This window comes from Camelina sativa, chromosome 19 (genome assembly GCF_000633955.1).
Source record: "Camelina sativa cultivar DH55 chromosome 19, Cs, whole genome shotgun sequence".
Classification (NCBI taxonomy): domain Eukaryota; kingdom Viridiplantae; phylum Streptophyta; class Magnoliopsida; order Brassicales; family Brassicaceae; genus Camelina; species Camelina sativa.
The window spans coordinates 2,099,042-2,115,763 of NC_025703.1; the positions used below are offsets into that span (position 1 = coordinate 2,099,042).

At 36.9% G+C, this 16,722-nt stretch overlaps 6 protein-coding genes and 1 non-coding gene across 8 annotated transcripts; 5 read left to right on the plus strand and 2 right to left on the minus strand.

Moving 5' to 3' along the window:
- LOC104764212 (F-actin-capping protein subunit alpha-like) lies at positions 397-3,071 on the plus strand. The gene is made up of 10 exons (XM_010487701.2): positions 397-577; positions 743-858; positions 1,375-1,464; positions 1,555-1,619; positions 1,837-1,998; positions 2,073-2,151; positions 2,254-2,331; positions 2,497-2,571; positions 2,656-2,691; positions 2,791-3,071. Exons 1-10 carry the CDS (start codon positions 457-459, stop codon positions 2,896-2,898), a joined length of 930 nt encoding a protein of 309 aa, XP_010486003.1. The 5' UTR covers positions 397-456; the 3' UTR covers positions 2,899-3,071.
- TRNAE-UUC lies at positions 3,119-3,190 on the minus strand. The gene has a single exon. It is a non-coding gene; the product is annotated as a tRNA-Glu (tRNA).
- LOC104764213 (26S protease regulatory subunit 6A homolog A-like) lies at positions 3,327-6,202 on the plus strand. Its single transcript, XM_010487703.2, has 10 exons — positions 3,327-3,540; positions 3,962-4,078; positions 4,273-4,380; positions 4,481-4,672; positions 4,761-4,952; positions 5,113-5,231; positions 5,326-5,413; positions 5,509-5,628; positions 5,714-5,854; positions 5,955-6,202. The coding sequence occupies exons 1-10, from the start codon at positions 3,421-3,423 to the stop codon at positions 6,030-6,032; spliced, it is 1,275 nt and encodes a 424-aa protein (XP_010486005.1). The 5' UTR covers positions 3,327-3,420; the 3' UTR covers positions 6,033-6,202.
- LOC104764214 (translationally controlled tumor protein 2-like) lies at positions 6,834-8,035 on the minus strand. 2 transcript variants are annotated; one of them, XM_010487706.1, is made up of 5 exons: positions 7,932-8,035; positions 7,636-7,709; positions 7,441-7,536; positions 7,157-7,314; positions 6,834-7,082 (listed from the first exon to the last, which is right to left on the minus strand). In XM_010487706.1, the coding sequence occupies exons 1-5, from the start codon at positions 7,957-7,959 to the stop codon at positions 6,962-6,964; spliced, it is 477 nt and encodes a 158-aa protein (XP_010486008.1). In that variant the 5' UTR covers positions 7,960-8,035; the 3' UTR covers positions 6,834-6,961. The 2 variants fall into 2 exon arrangements, with proteins under 2 accessions (XP_010486008.1, XP_010486007.1); XM_010487705.1 differs by having other exon boundaries at positions 7,408-7,536.
- LOC104764215 lies at positions 9,586-13,244 on the plus strand. Its single transcript, XM_010487707.2, has 6 exons — positions 9,586-10,121; positions 11,201-11,373; positions 11,548-11,603; positions 11,700-11,725; positions 11,831-12,233; positions 12,428-13,244. Exons 1-6 carry the CDS (start codon positions 9,932-9,934, stop codon positions 12,843-12,845), a joined length of 1,266 nt encoding a protein of 421 aa, XP_010486009.1. The 5' UTR covers positions 9,586-9,931; the 3' UTR covers positions 12,846-13,244.
- Positions 13,581-15,137, plus strand: LOC104764216. Its single transcript, XM_010487708.2, has 3 exons — positions 13,581-13,754; positions 14,129-14,219; positions 14,769-15,137. Exons 1-3 carry the CDS (start codon positions 13,685-13,687, stop codon positions 14,899-14,901), a joined length of 294 nt encoding a protein of 97 aa, XP_010486010.1. The 5' UTR covers positions 13,581-13,684; the 3' UTR covers positions 14,902-15,137.
- Positions 15,384-16,623, plus strand: LOC104764217 (60S ribosomal protein L22-2). The gene is made up of 3 exons (XM_010487709.2): positions 15,384-15,472; positions 15,813-16,058; positions 16,256-16,623. Exons 2-3 carry the CDS (start codon positions 15,829-15,831, stop codon positions 16,398-16,400), a joined length of 375 nt encoding a protein of 124 aa, XP_010486011.1. The 5' UTR covers positions 15,384-15,472; positions 15,813-15,828; the 3' UTR covers positions 16,401-16,623.

The window sequence follows — 16,722 nt, forward strand, 5'->3', positions numbered from 1 at the left end:
TTAGTTACGACCAGAAGAAGGAAATCGCAAAGTGGTTTCTCCTCAACGCTCCCGCTGGAGAAATCAATTACGTTGCCAAAGGTACTCATTTATTGTGTTCTGATGTGGCTCTGTTTGGTTGAAGGCGGAATCGTATCATCTCTCTCTTTTATTTTTAATTTGAGGATCAATGTGGCGTGATTTGACATTTCTCGTTTCAATTTCTGGGATTTTTTTTTTTTTTTTTTTTTTTTGGNAAACGACGCCGTTTGTTAGTAAGAATGACAACGTGGCACAGTCTAATTACAAGCAAACGACACCGTTGGCGTTCATGATTACAAAACGAACGGTCGTGATTTAATCTCGGTCTCATGGATAAAAAGTGCAATGACCAATGTAACCCTCCAGATAATCGACGGCGACAAATTTCTCTTTTCTCGCTCCGGCTTACTCCTAGAGAAAAAGATAGAGAAAGCTATGGCGGGTGAAGAAGACGAGTTACCGGAGGAGACGGAACTTAGTTACGACCAGAAGAAGGAAATCGCAAAGTGGTTTCTCCTCAACGCTCCCGCTGGAGAAATCAATTACGTTGCCAAAGGTACTCATTTATTGTGTTCTGATGTGGCTCTGTTTGGTTGAAGGCGGAATCGTATCATCTCTCTCTTTTATTTTTAATTTGAGGATCAATGTGGCGTGATTTGACATTTCTCGTTTCAATTTCTGGGATTTTTTTTTTTTTTTTTTTGTTTGGGATTACGAACAGATTTAAAGGCGGTATTGAGCGATGAGGAAGTCTATAACGAAGCAGCCATGGAGGCATTCCCAGTGTACAACAAATCTCATATGATTTGCCTTGAAATGCCCAGTAGGGATGGTGATGTGAGTTAACTATCGAAATTGAGTCTCTTAGTATTCTTAGCTAATTGAATTCTCGAACGTTTGTGATCTCAGTTCTGTGAAAATATGACTGATGAACAAATACGTTTTGGATTACTAACAAGGAGATAATTCAATTAGAGTTTGGTGATATTTGCCTCTCTTTTAAGTTTCTATTGCTTTGCCTAGCTACAAAGAAACTAGAGATACGTGTCATAGAAATAAGTGCTTTGAAAATCTCGTAGGAGTTCAATAATCTTGTTGTTTGAGTTGAGAAAGTTTAAGGTTTGAGTGCTTGGTCGTGTGTCTTTTTTTCTTTGCTAGAGAGTTTTCATGAACTTGCGACTTATATATATCCTAAGATAACATGTATCACTTCTATGTTTGACTACTGTTGATCAAATTGGCAATCAACATATGTCCTGCATCTCCTTTGCTTGTTTATTGAAAACGTTCTGGGAATACCATTTAGTGTTTATTCGCTGCAAGATTTATTAATACGGTTTTGTTGCGTCTCAGGTGATAGTTTCATCTTACAGTGAAATTGCTGAAAATGAGTACATTGATCCAAGAACTGCCCAGGTTGCCATAGTTGATCATGTTAAACAGGTGCATTCTTTTCTATTTTAGTTGCTCTACATTATGGTGTGTCATGATCTGTGAATCCAATTTTAATCTTACATCTCCTTCTTTGACCAGATTTGTACAAAGGTACGGCCTGCAAATGATGAAGAGCTTCCTTCTTTGTATATTGAGGAGTACAGGTATGATTTTTACACCCAGCTGTAGGATTTAGGATTAGGTTCATGCATCACCATTCACTTCGGAATGCTCATATAGTCATAGCCTCAATTCTAATGGCAACAAAGGCAAACATTAGAAACGCACTTTCAGAAGTTTAGGAATAAAGGGCAATGAACCTGGAGTGATCTGCACTTATTTTTTGTCTTACCGCTGAAAAGGTTGGTTTGCTTGTTACAGAAATGCTCTTGATGCTGAAATCCAGAGATATGTTAGTGAGTCTTATCCGAAAGGTATCTCTGCGGTTAATTGTGTGAAGGGGAAAGATACAGAGGGTCCAGGGTCCGACTTTGAGTTTGTTGTTATAATTACTGCCATGAGACTAAGTCCCCAGAACTTCTGGTGAGTACAAAAATGACCTTCTTCTACTTATCCTCCATATTAATATTGTGCGACTAAATCCAGGGTGTTTGCAGTAGTGGAAGTTGGAGATCTGTATGGAACATTGATTTCCAGGATGAGTCCCAGGTGCTTGACATAAAAGGGAAACTGCAGGTAACATTCGCGACTTCGTTTTCTCTTTATGCTGGCTTTGACGTTATTCAAAGCCAATGGATGTTCAGTGAGCTGATTCTAAGTATTTCTCTTTTCCTTCAGGTAGGAGCTCATTATTTTGAAGAGGGAAATGTGGAATTAGATGCAAAAAAAGATTTCCAAGATTCAACAATATTTCAGGTACCTCACATCACATCCAATATGAGCAAATGCATTTTATCTGCGAAGTCGCGTACAATAGTCTTACCAGAAGCTAGGCCAGGATAGCATTAAATATACACCAAGAGAGCAAATATGTGTAGGCTCTAATATAATCTTATCGTTGATTTCTTCTTCCATTTACAGTCTGCAGATGACTGCGCGATTGCCATAGCCAATATTATTAGGCATCATGAAACAGAGTACCTTGCAGCTCTAGAGGTTACCAAATAGCAACTCATTATTTATCTCGTTCTTTACCATTTCCTGTCTTGTTAATCTTTTTGTATCTGACCCAATGATTAGGTAGCTTATTCTAAATTACCGGATAACACTTTCAAGGTAATCGTCTCTTCCATAAAACAATTTTAGTGGCTGCAACGATGGGAGCGCCTCTACATGTATTGACAAATTATCTGAGATGATTATGGAACTTTGCAGGATTTGAGGAGGAAACTTCCGGTGACACGAACTCTGTTCCCATGGCAGAACACTTTACAGTTCAGCCTAACAAGAGAGGTCGAGAAAGAACTTGGACTTGGCAAGTGACTTTATTTATAAACTCGCAACCTCCAGTTCTTTATTTTCGTTGTAAGGTTTCTGTGTGATTTACATTATGTAAGTGAAGGGAAAAGTATCAATGATATTATTTCTGTTGTGTCTTGTCTTTATCCTCTTGTTTTTTTTTGGAGTAATGTACAAACCGCATGCAAGTGTTGGAAGAATATAGCATTATCGATATTGCAACAGGGTTTGAGAAAAAAAAAAGCTCCGATGCCGGGAATCGAACCCGGGTCTCCTGGGTGAAAGCCAGATATCCTAACCGCTGGACGACATCGGATTTGATGACAGAGGAGTTAAAACCGAAAATCTTGTTCGCAATTTTGATAGATAGTGTTAACTTTGGATAACCCGACCCGACCCATACCCATATGGGGATATTTTCTTTATTGTCTTCTCTCCCTTTTTTTTTTTTTTTTTTTTTTTNTTTTATCATAGTCGCTCGCTCCTCTGAAACCCCTAACTCTTTCATCCTCGCGATCTCTCTGTTCTTCCGATTTGGGTATTGAAATGGCTACTCCTATGGTTGAAGACACGACCAGCTTCGAAGAGGATCAGCTCGCCTCCATGTCCACCGAAGATATCGCCAGAGCTACTCGTCTCCTCGACAACGAGATTCGAATTCTCAAGGTTCGTTCCCCCTAATCTCTCTCTGTCGATCTTCCTTTTGCTTCGTAACTATAGGACGTAGTTTTAATTCAATGATTTGCTTCAGATTTGAGTAAGGTCAGGCTCCAATCTGGTTTTGATTTCTCGCTTTTTGCGGGTTTAGGGTTTGAGTTTAGTGGTAATTCATCGAAGCATGAGATGTACTAGACCTTTAATTCGATTCCCGTTCTTGTGATTTGTTGGTTTGTATTACTTCAACCTTTTGGATTTTTAACACAGCTGAGGTTGATTTGATTCGTTCTTATTGCAAATTGGGGTTCTGATTCAGTTTCGGTCTTTGATCTTATTCGTGTTCTGTGTTTTAGGAGATGTCATGGCTTAATATGGTGAATGTTAAGATTGCTTATCTTGTTTTTTTTTTTTCTCTTTAATTGGGATACAGGAAGATACACAAAGAACAAATCTAGAATGCGATTCTTATAAGGAGAAGATAAAGGAGAACCAGGAGAAGATTAAACTCAACAAGCAGCTCCCTTATTTGGTTGGCAACATTGTGGAGGTATTCAAACAAGTTTTTTATTTTATTTTGAGTCTTGTTTGTTTAAGTTTTGGTTTGTTTGGCAGCTACCTTACTCTCCTAAAGAGTTTTACAGTGATAGTTATGTTATGGCTTGCTCATGTTTTGTTATTTATACACTTACCTGCTTGGATTTTGAAGTCTTTAACTGTTGTGATTCCATCTCATGCTATTAGATTCTGGAGATGAATCCGGAAGATGATGCTGAGGAAGACGGCGCAAATATTGATCTTGACTCCCAACGGAAAGGAAAATGTGTTGTGTTGAAAACGTCTACACGGCAGGTGAGATTTCCATATCCATTCTCTAGATTTCTACGTTTTCTGGTTCTTTTCCCCGTTTCAGGTTTGAACTAATCCTTGTGTGTCTTGATGTGGAGTGCAGACCATCTTTCTACCAGTGGTTGGACTTGTGGACCCTGATAGTTTGAAACCTGGTGACTTGGTTGGAGTTAATAAAGATAGCTACTTGATTCTGGATACCTTGCCATCCGAGTATGATTCTAGGGTTAAAGCCATGGAGGTAGATGAAAAGCCAACCGAAGATTACAATGACATTGGAGGATTGGAGAAGCAGGCAAGTTTATCCATGTCTTTGTCAGGCATATTTTATTTCCTTCAGCGTGTTGCATATTGATTCTAATTTGAGTTAATTTCTGGAACAGATTCAAGAGCTTGTAGAGGCAATTGTGCTTCCCATGACACACAAGGAACGTTTTGAGAAGCTGGGTGTTCGTCCACCAAAGGGAGTGCTCTTGTATGGTCCTCCAGGGACTGGTAAAACTTTAATGGCTCGTGCCTGCGCAGCACAGACCAATGCCACCTTCCTTAAATTGGCAGGCCCTCAATTGGTTCAGGTACTTATTAGTGTCACATTTAATTCTCATCTCGTAGAATTCTTTACCCTGTCTGGATATAAGATCGTAGTGTGAGTCTTATGACAACAATAAATATATATGATTACTATAATGTTGCTTGATTGTAATAACTTGATGACATATATCCATATATATACAGATGTTCATTGGAGACGGAGCAAAGCTTGTCCGTGATGCCTTTCAACTTGCCAAAGAGAAAGCTCCGTGCATTATCTTCATAGATGAAATCGATGCCATTGGTACAAAGCGTTTCGACAGGTACAAAATCTTTTGCTGATTCTAGTTAATCTATCCTGCACTTCCCGTGCTGTTTACTAAACCAGTTTCTAACATTCTTTGGCTGAGAGTACAGTGAAGTCAGTGGAGACAGAGAAGTGCAAAGAACTATGCTGGAGTTGCTCAATCAACTTGATGGATTCAGCAGCGATGAACGAATTAAGGTGAGAGTCTTCATCCATTCTACTCACAATTCGCACAAATCATACCCTCTTTGAGTCCTCTCCCACATTAACAATCATACCTATCAATTTTTCAGGTGATTGCAGCCACTAACCGTGCAGATATTCTGGACCCAGCCCTCATGCGTTCTGGTCGACTAGACAGAAAAATAGAGTTCCCACACCCAACAGAAGAAGCAAGAGCCAGGATCTTGCAGGTTTGTCTCTCCCAATTTTTAAATATGACACCCTTGATAAGTAAACGGCTCACATAAGTCAACTAACCCTACTGAATGAATCCAGATTCACTCGAGGAAGATGAATGTGCACCCAGACGTCAACTTTGAGGAGCTTGCAAGATCAACCGATGATTTCAATGGAGCTCAGCTGAAAGCAGTGTGTGTAGAGGCTGGTATGTTAGCTCTTCGCCGTGATGCCACAGAGGTAAAGATTATACAGAGAACTCTTGTGGATTTTAAGCTTTACGTTTGGACTTTGGTCTTGTTTTTAAAGGTTGTTCCCTGTAATTGTTGTGTGTGTTCAGGTGAACCATGAGGACTTCAATGAAGGTATCATCCAAGTCCAGGCCAAGAAGAAAGCAAGCTTGAACTACTATGCCTGATCTCTCTCTCATCCTTTATATTTCTCTATGCCGTTTATCTTTCAACTAGTTTTTACTTGTACCCTCATTCCGATTTGGATCTTTTTTAAACTTTCGAATCAGGATATCAATTATCGAAAAATATTTAAATGTGTTCATCTACTTTTGAAAAAAAATTGAATCTCCCAATCTCCAACGGTTTATAAATTATAATTAGACCTTTTCTATTGTGAAATTAGTATTAGTATGTTTTTAAAAGAAAATTTTGAGGAGCATGTGTATTTGTAATCAATATCTATCCAATTCCACTAATCAAAAGTTAAAAAAACCTTCACTCCAATATAATATGGTAAAAAATCTCAATGGTTAACCCAAAAGACAATAGAAATCGACAACTATCAAAAAGTAAAACCTTCAAAATAATAATTTTGTATAGTTTGAAGAAGAAAACAAAGAGAGGAAACACATTCAGGTGAATGTATCAGCCACGTCCAGGCCAAGAAGAAAGCAATCTTGAACTACTATGCCTGATCTCTCTCCCATCATTTATATTTCTTACTGCCGTTTATCTTTCAACTAGTTTTACTTGTACCCTTATTATGATTTGGATATTTTGAAAATTTCGAATCAGGATATCTATTATCAAATTACATTTAATTGTGTTCATCAACTTTCTTCTGAAAAAAAAAAGTTTGAATCTTCTAATGGTTCATGGTCTATTATGAAATTACTATGTTTTTTGAAAGAAAAATTCAGGAGTATGTATATTGTAATCAATTTCTAACCAATTCCACTAATCAGGCAAAAGTTTGAAATTTCCCACTGTAATGGTAAAATATCTCAAAAGATTAATCCCAAAAGACACACAAGAAATCGACGACCAGCAAAAAGTAAAACCTCCAAACTAATTTTTGTATAGTTTGAAGAAGAAAACAAAGAGAGAAACACATTCAGCACTTGATCTCCTTCAAGCCGCAGGCTAAGTAGAGGAAAGTAGGATCAGTGGCTCCTTCTCTGTAGTAAGCAAACACCAAGCTCCCTTCTTCTCCGTCCATGCTCTCTCCCACAAAGCTGTCACGTTTGTTAAAAAAGTAATCACCAATTAGACAAAATAAACAAAAAAAGGAAAAGACAGAGGAGCTTACAATTGGAAGTCTTTGAGCTTTGACATCAAAAATTTGGTGGCACTCTCAATGTGTTTCTTGAAGAGCTCTAGCTTTTCCGAGTCCAGCTTAGGGCTTAGTTGCTTAATGTATCTTTTCATGAACATCACAAACTGTTTCTTATCAAACGATGGTTGCTCCTGCCAGAATAATTACCCCAAGTGTTAATCTCATAAGATATTATTGCATGAAAAGAATTGAAGAATATATAAAAAGGTCCTTCGGAATATTACCTGAAGCCTAAAAGTATCAATGATATCAACAACCTTCTCAGCTTGATCATCGACTCCTTCGTCTTCACCGCCTTCTTCAGCCGATGGATTCGCACCAATGTCAAAATCCATAGCTCCTTTCACAACCCACTGATGAACAACAAAACACATAACAATACATCAATTTCAATTTCAACCAATGGTGATCGTTAATAAAGAAAGTCAAAGCTTTAGATAAAAAAATAGTACCTTTCCTTCAACTTCCCATAACATGCCGTTTTCGAGTTCCTTGTAAGGAAAGGAATCAGAGAGAAGCTCATCGCCTGTTTGATCAAAAAAGAGAGACAAACTTTAGCTTCTGACACAAGCAATACATACAAATATCAATATGGGGATTAATAAATACAATCGAGGTTGGATGATCAATACAAGACACGAGTTAAAAAAACCCCTAGAAAACGAAACGCTATAGCAAATCGTAAATAGCAATATCGTAATACACTACATGAACCAGAACCAGAACCAGAACCAGTATATAATTTTACCTGTAAGAATATCTTGGTAAACCAACATGTTTGAAGAGAGCTAAAGAGAGGTTTGTGTGTTGTAAGTTTTTTTTTTCTTTCTTTCGCTGATTTGTAAACTTAGAGAGCAGTAAAGATAATTTGGTGAAAAGAAGAGAAAAGAGAACTGGTCTATTTATAGAAGAGTCATCGTCTTGTTTTCCTTTTCCTTTTCGGCTTATTCCCTTTCTTCTTTTTTTATTTTCCTATAGTAAAGAGGAAAACCTCCTTTGTTAAATCAGAGCCGTGCTTTATTTACGCTAATTAAATCTTATCCGTTGTTAACAAAAAAAAAATATAATTAAACAAAAACAAAACCAAATCTTAACAGGTTATTTGAGACTTTTGAGATGTCAAACCCATTGATTACTTTTTATTTTATTTTTCAAACTCGTGGTTATCGACAAGAACCAACTTTATGAAAACTATGTTCGATTCACCTAAATATAGTAACTGTTTGGATAAATAATTTTAAAAGCATTTATCACTGTAAAAAGTAAAAGTAAAAGAGGGGAAATTGATAACTAGGAGTAGGAGGAGTAGGGAGCCAGAGCTGCAAAAGTCGGAGGGAATAAACACTTACTTTAGGGGCATGTGATGGTGGACTCAATAATTCGCTCGGGAACATCGTCACATTGTGGACTAGCTAGCTTAAACTACTTTTGACTACTAGTAGTATTTATCCTTCAAAAGTTATTTTCTCATATTTGCAAAATTTTCGTATAGGTACTTGTGAGGGAATGATTAAATGACGACACAAAATAGTACTGCTACTCGTTTAAAAAAAAAAAAGACTATTGTGTATGATTTATTACACTGAAATAGTTGTAAAATAATTAAAAGGGCACCAAAATGCGTCTTTTTAATTAAATAATATTTCAAAACTCTCAACAGTCAAATATATCAATATGTCAAAATAATGTGGCCACAAAATATTAGCTAATACTCTCTCAGTTTCAAAATATGTGATGTTTTGGAGAATTTTTGTTTCATAATATAAGATGTTTTCAAATTTCAATGCAACTTTTATATTAGTTTAGTATTTTATATTATGCAGTATTGTTTCTGATTGGTTGAACTTGTTAAGAGTAAAAACTTCTTAATCTACGTGCTTTGCTTAAAACATCGTATATTTTGAAACGGAGAGAATAATAGTAATAAAATAAGATACAATATACTTTAAGAGCAAAATTCAATCAAATCAAATTTAAAATATAGCATGACAAAATCACATAAATTCTGGAGATTTTGTTTTATTTGGCATTTGTTATCATACATTGTCAAAAATCCAATATGTACAATGCATATAGTCGATAATAACATTTTAATCAGAATCAAAAGTATTTCTTTTACCAGATAAATAATAGTACTACTAATCAGACTGAAAACCAAAGTCATTTAAGAGAGTCAAAAATAGAAAGCTAAATGACCAATATGGTAATTTAAATTTGAGGTAAAGTTAATTTACCAATATTTTATATTCAAATGTTTTTGTTTTCTTTTTAAAAAAAGGGAAATTAGCTTGGGGGAAGCAGAGCAGGCAGCTGATGTAAATAAAAAAAGGGAAAGTTAAAAAAAAAAAATCCGTAAGAGAATAAATCAGAACCGTCCATGTAAGTCTTTTACTTTGGACAGCGGTCATTGCTTCTCTTACCCTCTCTCTCGTAACCCAATCTTTCTCTCTCACACAAAACATAACGCAATCGAAACGAGAAGAAGAAGAAGAAGAAGAAGAACCAACAAAAAAAACCAAAAAAAAAAAGAGCCAACTTTTTCTTTCTTCTGGGTTCTCTTCTCTGGTTGTGACGATCGAGGATACTTCTTCACAGATTCATCATATAGTAAATAATCGAATCGAATCGAAACGTTAAGAAATTGAGGGAGAGTGATTTTTTTTTTTTTTTTTTTNGATTCAAAAGAAAGGAGAAAAAAAAAAGGGTTTTGAGATTTGGGGTAGTTTTTGATTTTGGATTTTTGGTGAGATGGGTTTAGGTAATAAAGGTAACAAATTCAATTTCGGCGATAATGATCTCGCCGACGAAGGTAGTGGTGCCGATGGCGACGAAGGTGATGGTTTTGGTTCGGTTTCGTGTTCGATTTGTCTCGAGGCTGTTGTTAAAAACGGCGATCGAGCCTGGGCTAATCTTCAATGTGACCATCAGTTCCATCTAGGTATTTACTCTCTCTTTTTTTTTCCTTTGATTTGATTTTTAAAAAAGTTAATAATTTGCTTCAGATTTTGATTTGAGTCATCCAGATCTACCTTTTCTGTTGATTTGATTCGTTTAATTATTGAATCTACCATTGTTTGTGTGTTGTGGCTTTTTTTGTTTTTGTTTTTGTTATGAAGATGATGTTTGTGTATATTGAGCTCTGGAGCTAATCGATTCTTGCTTTTGGTTATAGTTTTGATCTGGTCGAATTATTATTATTATTATGTGAGGTTACTTATATAACATCAATTATGGTTCGATCACTATTTCATTGCAACTGCTTCTTTATTGATGCATGTAGTAGCTCAGTATCTCAAAACGTTCGTGTTTCATTCTACATGCATTATTTATTTGCTCTTGATTAACATTGTCTAGGAAGGAATGATTAGCTCGCAAGTACATATGAGCCTTTTTCTTTGCTCTTTGTATGCCAATCTTGTGTGTCTAGATAGCTGTATCTGTGTGTTTGTTATTCATGAGANTTGATTGTTTGATTTTTAAAAAGTTAACAATTTGCTTCAGATTTTGATTTGAGTCATCCAGATCTACCTTTTTTTTCTGTTGATTTGATTCATTGATTATTGAATCTACCATTGTTTGTGTGCTGTTGCTCTTCTTTTGGGTCATAAAGATGATGTTTGTGTGTATATTAAGCTCTTCTGAAGCTAATCGATTCATGCTTGGATATAGTTTTGATCTGGTCGACTTAATTATTATTATGTGAGGTTACTTATATAGCATCAATTATGGTTCGATCACTATTTCATTGCAACTGCCAATATTGTTCTCTCCACCTTGTTTGATGCATGTCGTAGCTCAGTATCTTTAGTGTGTAGATAGCTGTATCTGTGTGTTTTTTATTCATAAACCGGTCCAAGCTCTCCTCAGATTAGGGATTATTTGTATTAATCAATACCATGAGAGAGCTTTCTAGATAAAGTTTGAGCTATCGTCCAATATATGCTTAACGTTTGGTTTCTTATGGTTTTCGCAAAGTCATCTAATCTAACTCTTACGTATGTTTTCTTTGTTTTCAAGACTGTATTGGTTCAGCATTCAATGCAAAGGGCGTGATGCAATGCCCCAACTGTCGGAAAGTTGAAAAGGGCCAGTGGCTTTATGCAAACGGTTGTCGTTCATATCCTGAATTCAATGTCGAGGATTGGGTTCATGAAGAAGATATTTATGATATTGGAGCGTACTCTGAATTGGTAAGAAACTCGTAACCCCATCCATCTCAAATATTCCATTGCGCTTCTTCATTACTTTTCACTTCTTTGCCTCATGTGCTGAGTTTTTATTATCTAAAGATTGCTTTTCGTTTTATTCTATAGCTGGAATTATGTTCCATTTCTAAATTACCTTGTGTTTATGTATCTTTGCAGTCTTTTGGAGTTCACTGGTGCCCATTTGGAAGCTCAGCACGTCTTCCTTCTTTCGAGTAAGCAACTACATAATACCCGTTTTAGCTCTCTTTTCTGCTACTTTTAGCATTCTTTTCCCTTCTTTGCTGATAAATCTTTTTCAAACTTTGTAGGGATGGAGAATTTACGCCGAGTTCATGTAAGACTATTATCAGATTTGTTATTATCAGGCTTGCCATTATCTTCTTCTCACTTTTCTGGAATTTGGGTTTTACCACCTATTAATTTTAATTGCATGGCACAGATCACGATCTCTTGGGACAGCAAGGTTACTATTCTGAACCAGCAGCGCCAACCGCAGGTCATCCATGTCCATATGTAACCTACTTTGGCCCGGTTCATTCGTCTTCCTCAAGCAGCGGTGGTACTGCAGGCGTTTCAGACAGCTCAAGTTTCAGTAGTCACTGGAACACAGGCTCTTCGGTCTCTGGTGAAGTTCCAACTCCTTATGGTTTCCCTGTGGATCCGCACTATCACGGCTGGGAATATCATCCGCCTCCACCCCCACCGCCACAGCATTTCGCTGCTTCTGGCATTCCAACTCCGCCCACGCCTCCATCAGCCTCTGCGAGGACTTCCCGAGCTAACGGCTCAGATGTGATCAGAACCAGACCGCCACATTTCATGCGTCCATTTCATGGTCACAGGTATACAACATTTTCTGTCTTGGCTTAGATATATCACTAATGATCATATAAGATGACCTCAATTACAAACGTTTGGAGAATTTCTTCAGAACATCTATAACATAAAGAAACTAAAGTGTTTTACCAATAAGACCTTTTATTATCTATCATATATATGCTTTCTTGTATCTAATGGCTGGCTGGTTTGTGTGCAGTTCAAGTGGTAGAGCGGGTAGTTCAGTGGCATCAGTTCCGAGGACACCAGCATTTCCAGGAAGCAACGCTCGTACCCGAGACAGAATGCAAGCTCTTCAAGCCTATTACCAACAGTCGTCTGCACAGTCGCACCAGCAGGATTCGCCTATAGTGTCTCGAGGGCCTGTGTTCCCATCTGGCCGGAGGTCCACTAGAGGAATAGCTTCCGGGATGGGATCAACTTCATCTTCTTCGGATCAGGCAGGGGGGAGCGGTTTTATCCGGTTTAACATATGGGAGAGAGATCCTTATATGCAATCGCAACAATCCTACCCGGTTAATCAGATGGAGAGAGAACAAAACATTTGGACAACTTCATTCAACGAAGGGTCTGGAAGCTTCCATCAGAGGCACGGTGGTGGAGGAGGATCATCGTAAGAATCGAGTCAGTACCCGTCACCGGCGGGCAATTCTCATGATGAACGTTGGACAAAACCAAAAAGAGAAAAAGAAACAAAAAAAAACATTGGCAATTTGATGATATTTAAAAAAACCTGAAAACTGCATGCTCAAGTTATGTGATGAACTGATAATATAAAAACACAAAGTGGTATGTAATGGTTTTGGAGAGAGACAGCTTCCCCCCCTGTTTGGTGGGTGACCGTGCGGGTTGTTCGAGCCAGTTTTGGTCTGGTTTGGATCGCGGGGGAGCATGAGAGGTCGTTGTTGGGTAATTTGTTTTTTAAATGTGGCTACTATGGGTATCGAAGTGAAATACCCTAATTAAACTTTTTTCCTCTGGGATAATGTTAATTTTTAAGTGTTGAGTTTCTTCTTTGTTCTGCCTGTCACAAATTTAATTGGTTTTTATTTTTTGGCTATCTGTACAACTAAATTGAAAACGAAGGTGAAATTACCAAAGACTATAGTCTATGTGTGACAACAAAATATAACATTTTGTGTCCGTCTCTTATTTGTTGTGGAAGAATTTGTGAATTACAAGCGTTTTACCTTTTTTTTACTCAGTAAAGTCACTGGTAAAATGGTTTTTCTTTTCATTAGAAACATTTTTGTAAAAAATTAATAATTTAATTATATAATGTTTTTTTAACTTAATAAATTATTTAATGTAATAAAATAGAAAGGAATATTGATGTCAGAAAAAAAAAAAAGAGACCTCAGCCTCCGTTCTTATATAACCGGCATAGGCGGACCTCTAATATTTTCTTTCAAAGTTTTGATTTTTGCCTTCGGGGCCTCCAAACATTACCAAAGCAATGGCGGAATCAAAGACCAAACTCGAAGAAATCAGAAAATGGGTCTCCGATCACAAGCTTCGTACCGTCGGTAATCAATCATCTTTGTTTCTTGTGTCGTTTTCTTCATCCACTTTGGTTTTTGTGATTATGGATCTAGATTACATTGTGATCCTTTGTTTTATATTGTCATATAGTAGAAATTGATTAGCGTTTTGCTGTTTCTGCTATGTAGCTAGTTCTCTTCAATTCATTCTAAGGTTTTCTGTACCTGTCTTGATTGAATGAGACATATGTAGCCTCTTTTTGATTTGATCTTACGACATGTTTGGTCCTCAATTCTTATTCTTCTGTGACATGCAAATATAAGAGAGAATGCAACATCTACTTTTTGTTGTTTTGTAATTTGGCTTCGTTATCTAACTCTGAAACCTGTATTGTTTTTTTATATTGACCCTTGCATAGGTTGTTTATGGCTCAGTGGTATTACCGGTTCTATCGCCTATAACTGGTCTCAACCTGCCATGAAAACCAGTGTCAAGATTATCCACGCCAGGTTACTCATTCTTTTGTTTTTTGGTTATATAGTTTCACTTCCGCCAAGTATATATGATTTTGTTGTGGAATTTTTGAGTTTCATTTGTGTGTTTTGGAACACTTTCCTTGGCCATGAACATTGTTATTTAAGCCAATACTTTATTAGTTAGTAAATTTAGTTAAGCCAATGCTATCTAGTGGCACCGTGACTCTTTCCTCTTTCTTGGCTATAAGCTATAGTTTTCATTGTGCATTCTGCTTGACTTGAATATCTGATCTATTAGGAAAGCATCAAAATTTATGTGTGGGTTTTCTTTTCTTTGTTTCTTCATTTTGTTCACCAGGTAAACGTATAATGCTCATTTTAGAATCTTCATATGTCTTACCTTTGTCATAGCTTTCATGTTCCCGCAAACAAATTCACTCTGCTGCTCCATACAAATGTATATGCACTCTGCTCTGTGAAAGAAAGAATGCTACGGATGATGGATGTAATAGGAGATGATAAATTGTATCGCAGCTTTCTTCTTACTTGGATACATTTTCACAGCATTTTGATTCTTCTCAGGTTGCACGCTCAGGCACTGACCTTAGCTGCTTTGGCTGGAGCAGCTGTGGTAGAGTACTATGACCACAAAACTGAAGCTACCAACCGATATCCGAAATTTCTGCCCCCGGAAAACATATCTCACAAAGACTAAACATGCAATGGTGGTCACTGCTTATTCTGTTTGCTACTACAGGGGACACGTAGCTAGAGAGAATTTTTGTAGACCTTTAAGCAAAAATTTCATGTATTTTTTGATTAAAAACAATTTCCTTACTATTATTATATCATTCTTTTGATACTTTCAGAGGGATTGTTCTGTGTTGCATATTGCACACAAGCTACAGATTTGTAAGACTGAAAATAATAAATCCATGATTAAATTTACCATCTAGCATTTGTTGATGATGATTCACAAGAAAAGGTATGACTTGCTGGTTACTAATTTGGAGTTGTTATTAAAATATGAAGTTTTGGGGTTATTTTGCGATTTAGAAATAAAGGGGAGGTTGAGGTTATTTATAAAATAAGAAGTATTGGGGTAATTTTGAGATATAAGAAAAACTTGAGGGAGGTTGGGGGTTATTTTAAAAAGTATAAATTAGGGTTACAAGACCGACCACTTTAAATGCGCAAAAACCCTAGCCCTTTGTTTCATTCTCCCCAGAGCTAAAAGACGCCGCTCGTCTCTTCAGAGAGTTTCACCTTCTAGGGTTTGTTTCAAGGTACACTGTTACTATCTCTCTCCAATGCAAACGCTAGCTCTTCAATTTCTGATTATAGATTCGACATAGGCTTGTCTCGCTAGATGTGAATAGAAGAATCGAATTTTTAGTTTCATTTCCTCTTAGCTCAGTTTCCTCTTACTTTTCGTCTGCTGAGAGTGTAATTGAGTATGGCTAGATAGATATTATGAATCTTAACAAGTTTCAATTCTTATCTGCTAGACAGATCTCACTGCGTCCATTCCCAGGTTTATGAGTTAGTCTAAGTAGCTTGCAAATGGCGTTTAATGTAATGTATGTGTGATTAGGATTCTTATGGATTGATGTTTGGAATTTGCAGAGAAGGGTTGGGAAAAATGAGTCGTGGAAGTGCAGCTGTTGCCAAGGGAAAGAAGAAGGGAGTTTCCTTCTCCATTGATTGTTCCAAGCCTGTGGATGACAAGATCATGGAGATTGCTTCCCTTGAGAAGTTCCTTCAGGAGAGGATCAAGGTCGGTGGCAAAGCTGGTGCTCTTGGTGATTCAGTCACTATCACCCGTGAGAAGAGCAAGATCACTGTCACTTCTGATGGCCAATTCTCCAAGAGGTAATTACTGATGAAACTTATTCATCTTTGCTCGTTTTGTTTCATTGCTTGTGATCCTGTGTCAGATGTGATAGAAAGTGGTATGATAGAAGACAAATTTATCTAACAGTGGTGGTGATTGTGTGGTTTCTTAGTATAAGTAATCTCAAGTGCAGTTGTCTGTTTACTAACTGTCTTGTTTATGTGTGTGTTTTCAGGTATTTGAAGTACTTGACAAAGAAGTACTTGAAGAAGCACAATGTGAGAGATTGGCTCAGAGTGATTGCAGCGAACAAGGACCGTAATCTCTATGAGTTGAGGTACTTCAACATTGCTGAGAACGAGGGAGAGGAGGAAGACTAAAAACCCAGTTTGGTTTAGAAGTATACTCTATTCCATGTTTCTGCTTTTTGGTTTCTACTCGGTACTGAATACAATTTGTCTTTGCCCTTCTGTCTTTTTTTGTCAGATGTTATTTAGTTTTGTTCAAGTTAACTCTCGTTGGTTATCTTATCTTTACTTTGAGCTCGTATGGATAATCTTTTTAAAAAATTCGGTAAGCATGCAATGATTCAGTTATGTTGTATTATTCGACTAGAAATTGTTTTCCTTCACAAATTGGGAAAATAATTAACAGCGATCTCCGACTCTGATTAGGATTGTGAAGTTCGTATATGTCTATATA

Coding starts and splice junctions, on each gene's coding strand:
- LOC104764216 (XM_010487708.2), top strand. CDS start 13,685: ATGGCGGAATCAAAGACCAAACTCGAAGAAATCAGAAAATGGGTCTCC. Junction 13,755..14,128: donor TCACAAGCTTCGTACCGTCG/GTAATCAATCAT, acceptor ACCCTTGCATAG/GTTGTTTATGGCTCAGTGGT. Junction 14,220..14,768: donor GTCAAGATTATCCACGCCAG/GTTACTCATTCT, acceptor GATTCTTCTCAG/GTTGCACGCTCAGGCACTGA.
- LOC104764217 (XM_010487709.2), top strand. CDS start 15,829: ATGAGTCGTGGAAGTGCAGCTGTTGCCAAGGGAAAGAAGAAGGGAGTT. Junction 16,059..16,255: donor GATGGCCAATTCTCCAAGAG/GTAATTACTGAT, acceptor GTGTGTTTTCAG/GTATTTGAAGTACTTGACAA.
- LOC104764215 (XM_010487707.2), top strand. CDS start 9,932: ATGGGTTTAGGTAATAAAGGTAACAAATTCAATTTCGGCGATAATGAT. Junction 10,122..11,200: donor TGACCATCAGTTCCATCTAG/GTATTTACTCTC, acceptor TTTGTTTTCAAG/ACTGTATTGGTTCAGCATTC. Junction 11,726..11,830: donor AGAATTTACGCCGAGTTCAT/GTAAGACTATTA, acceptor TGCATGGCACAG/ATCACGATCTCTTGGGACAG.
- LOC104764212 (XM_010487701.2), top strand. CDS start 457: ATGGCGGGTGAAGAAGACGAGTTACCGGAGGAGACGGAACTTAGTTAC. Junction 578..742: donor AATCAATTACGTTGCCAAAG/GTACTCATTTAT, acceptor GATTACGAACAG/ATTTAAAGGCGGTATTGAGC. Junction 1,999..2,072: donor CTAAGTCCCCAGAACTTCTG/GTGAGTACAAAA, acceptor GGGTGTTTGCAG/TAGTGGAAGTTGGAGATCTG.
- LOC104764214 (XM_010487705.1), bottom strand. CDS start 7,959: ATGTTGGTTTACCAAGATATTCTTACAG. Junction 7,537..7,635: donor TATGGGAAGTTGAAGGAAAG/GTACTATTTTTT, acceptor GTTGTTCATCAG/TGGGTTGTGAAAGGAGCTAT. Junction 7,083..7,156: donor AAGCTCAAAGACTTCCAATT/GTAAGCTCCTCT, acceptor CAAACGTGACAG/CTTTGTGGGAGAGAGCATGG.
- LOC104764213 (XM_010487703.2), top strand. CDS start 3,421: ATGGCTACTCCTATGGTTGAAGACACGACCAGCTTCGAAGAGGATCAG. Junction 3,541..3,961: donor ACGAGATTCGAATTCTCAAG/GTTCGTTCCCCC, acceptor ATTGGGATACAG/GAAGATACACAAAGAACAAA. Junction 4,381..4,480: donor TGAAAACGTCTACACGGCAG/GTGAGATTTCCA, acceptor TGTGGAGTGCAG/ACCATCTTTCTACCAGTGGT.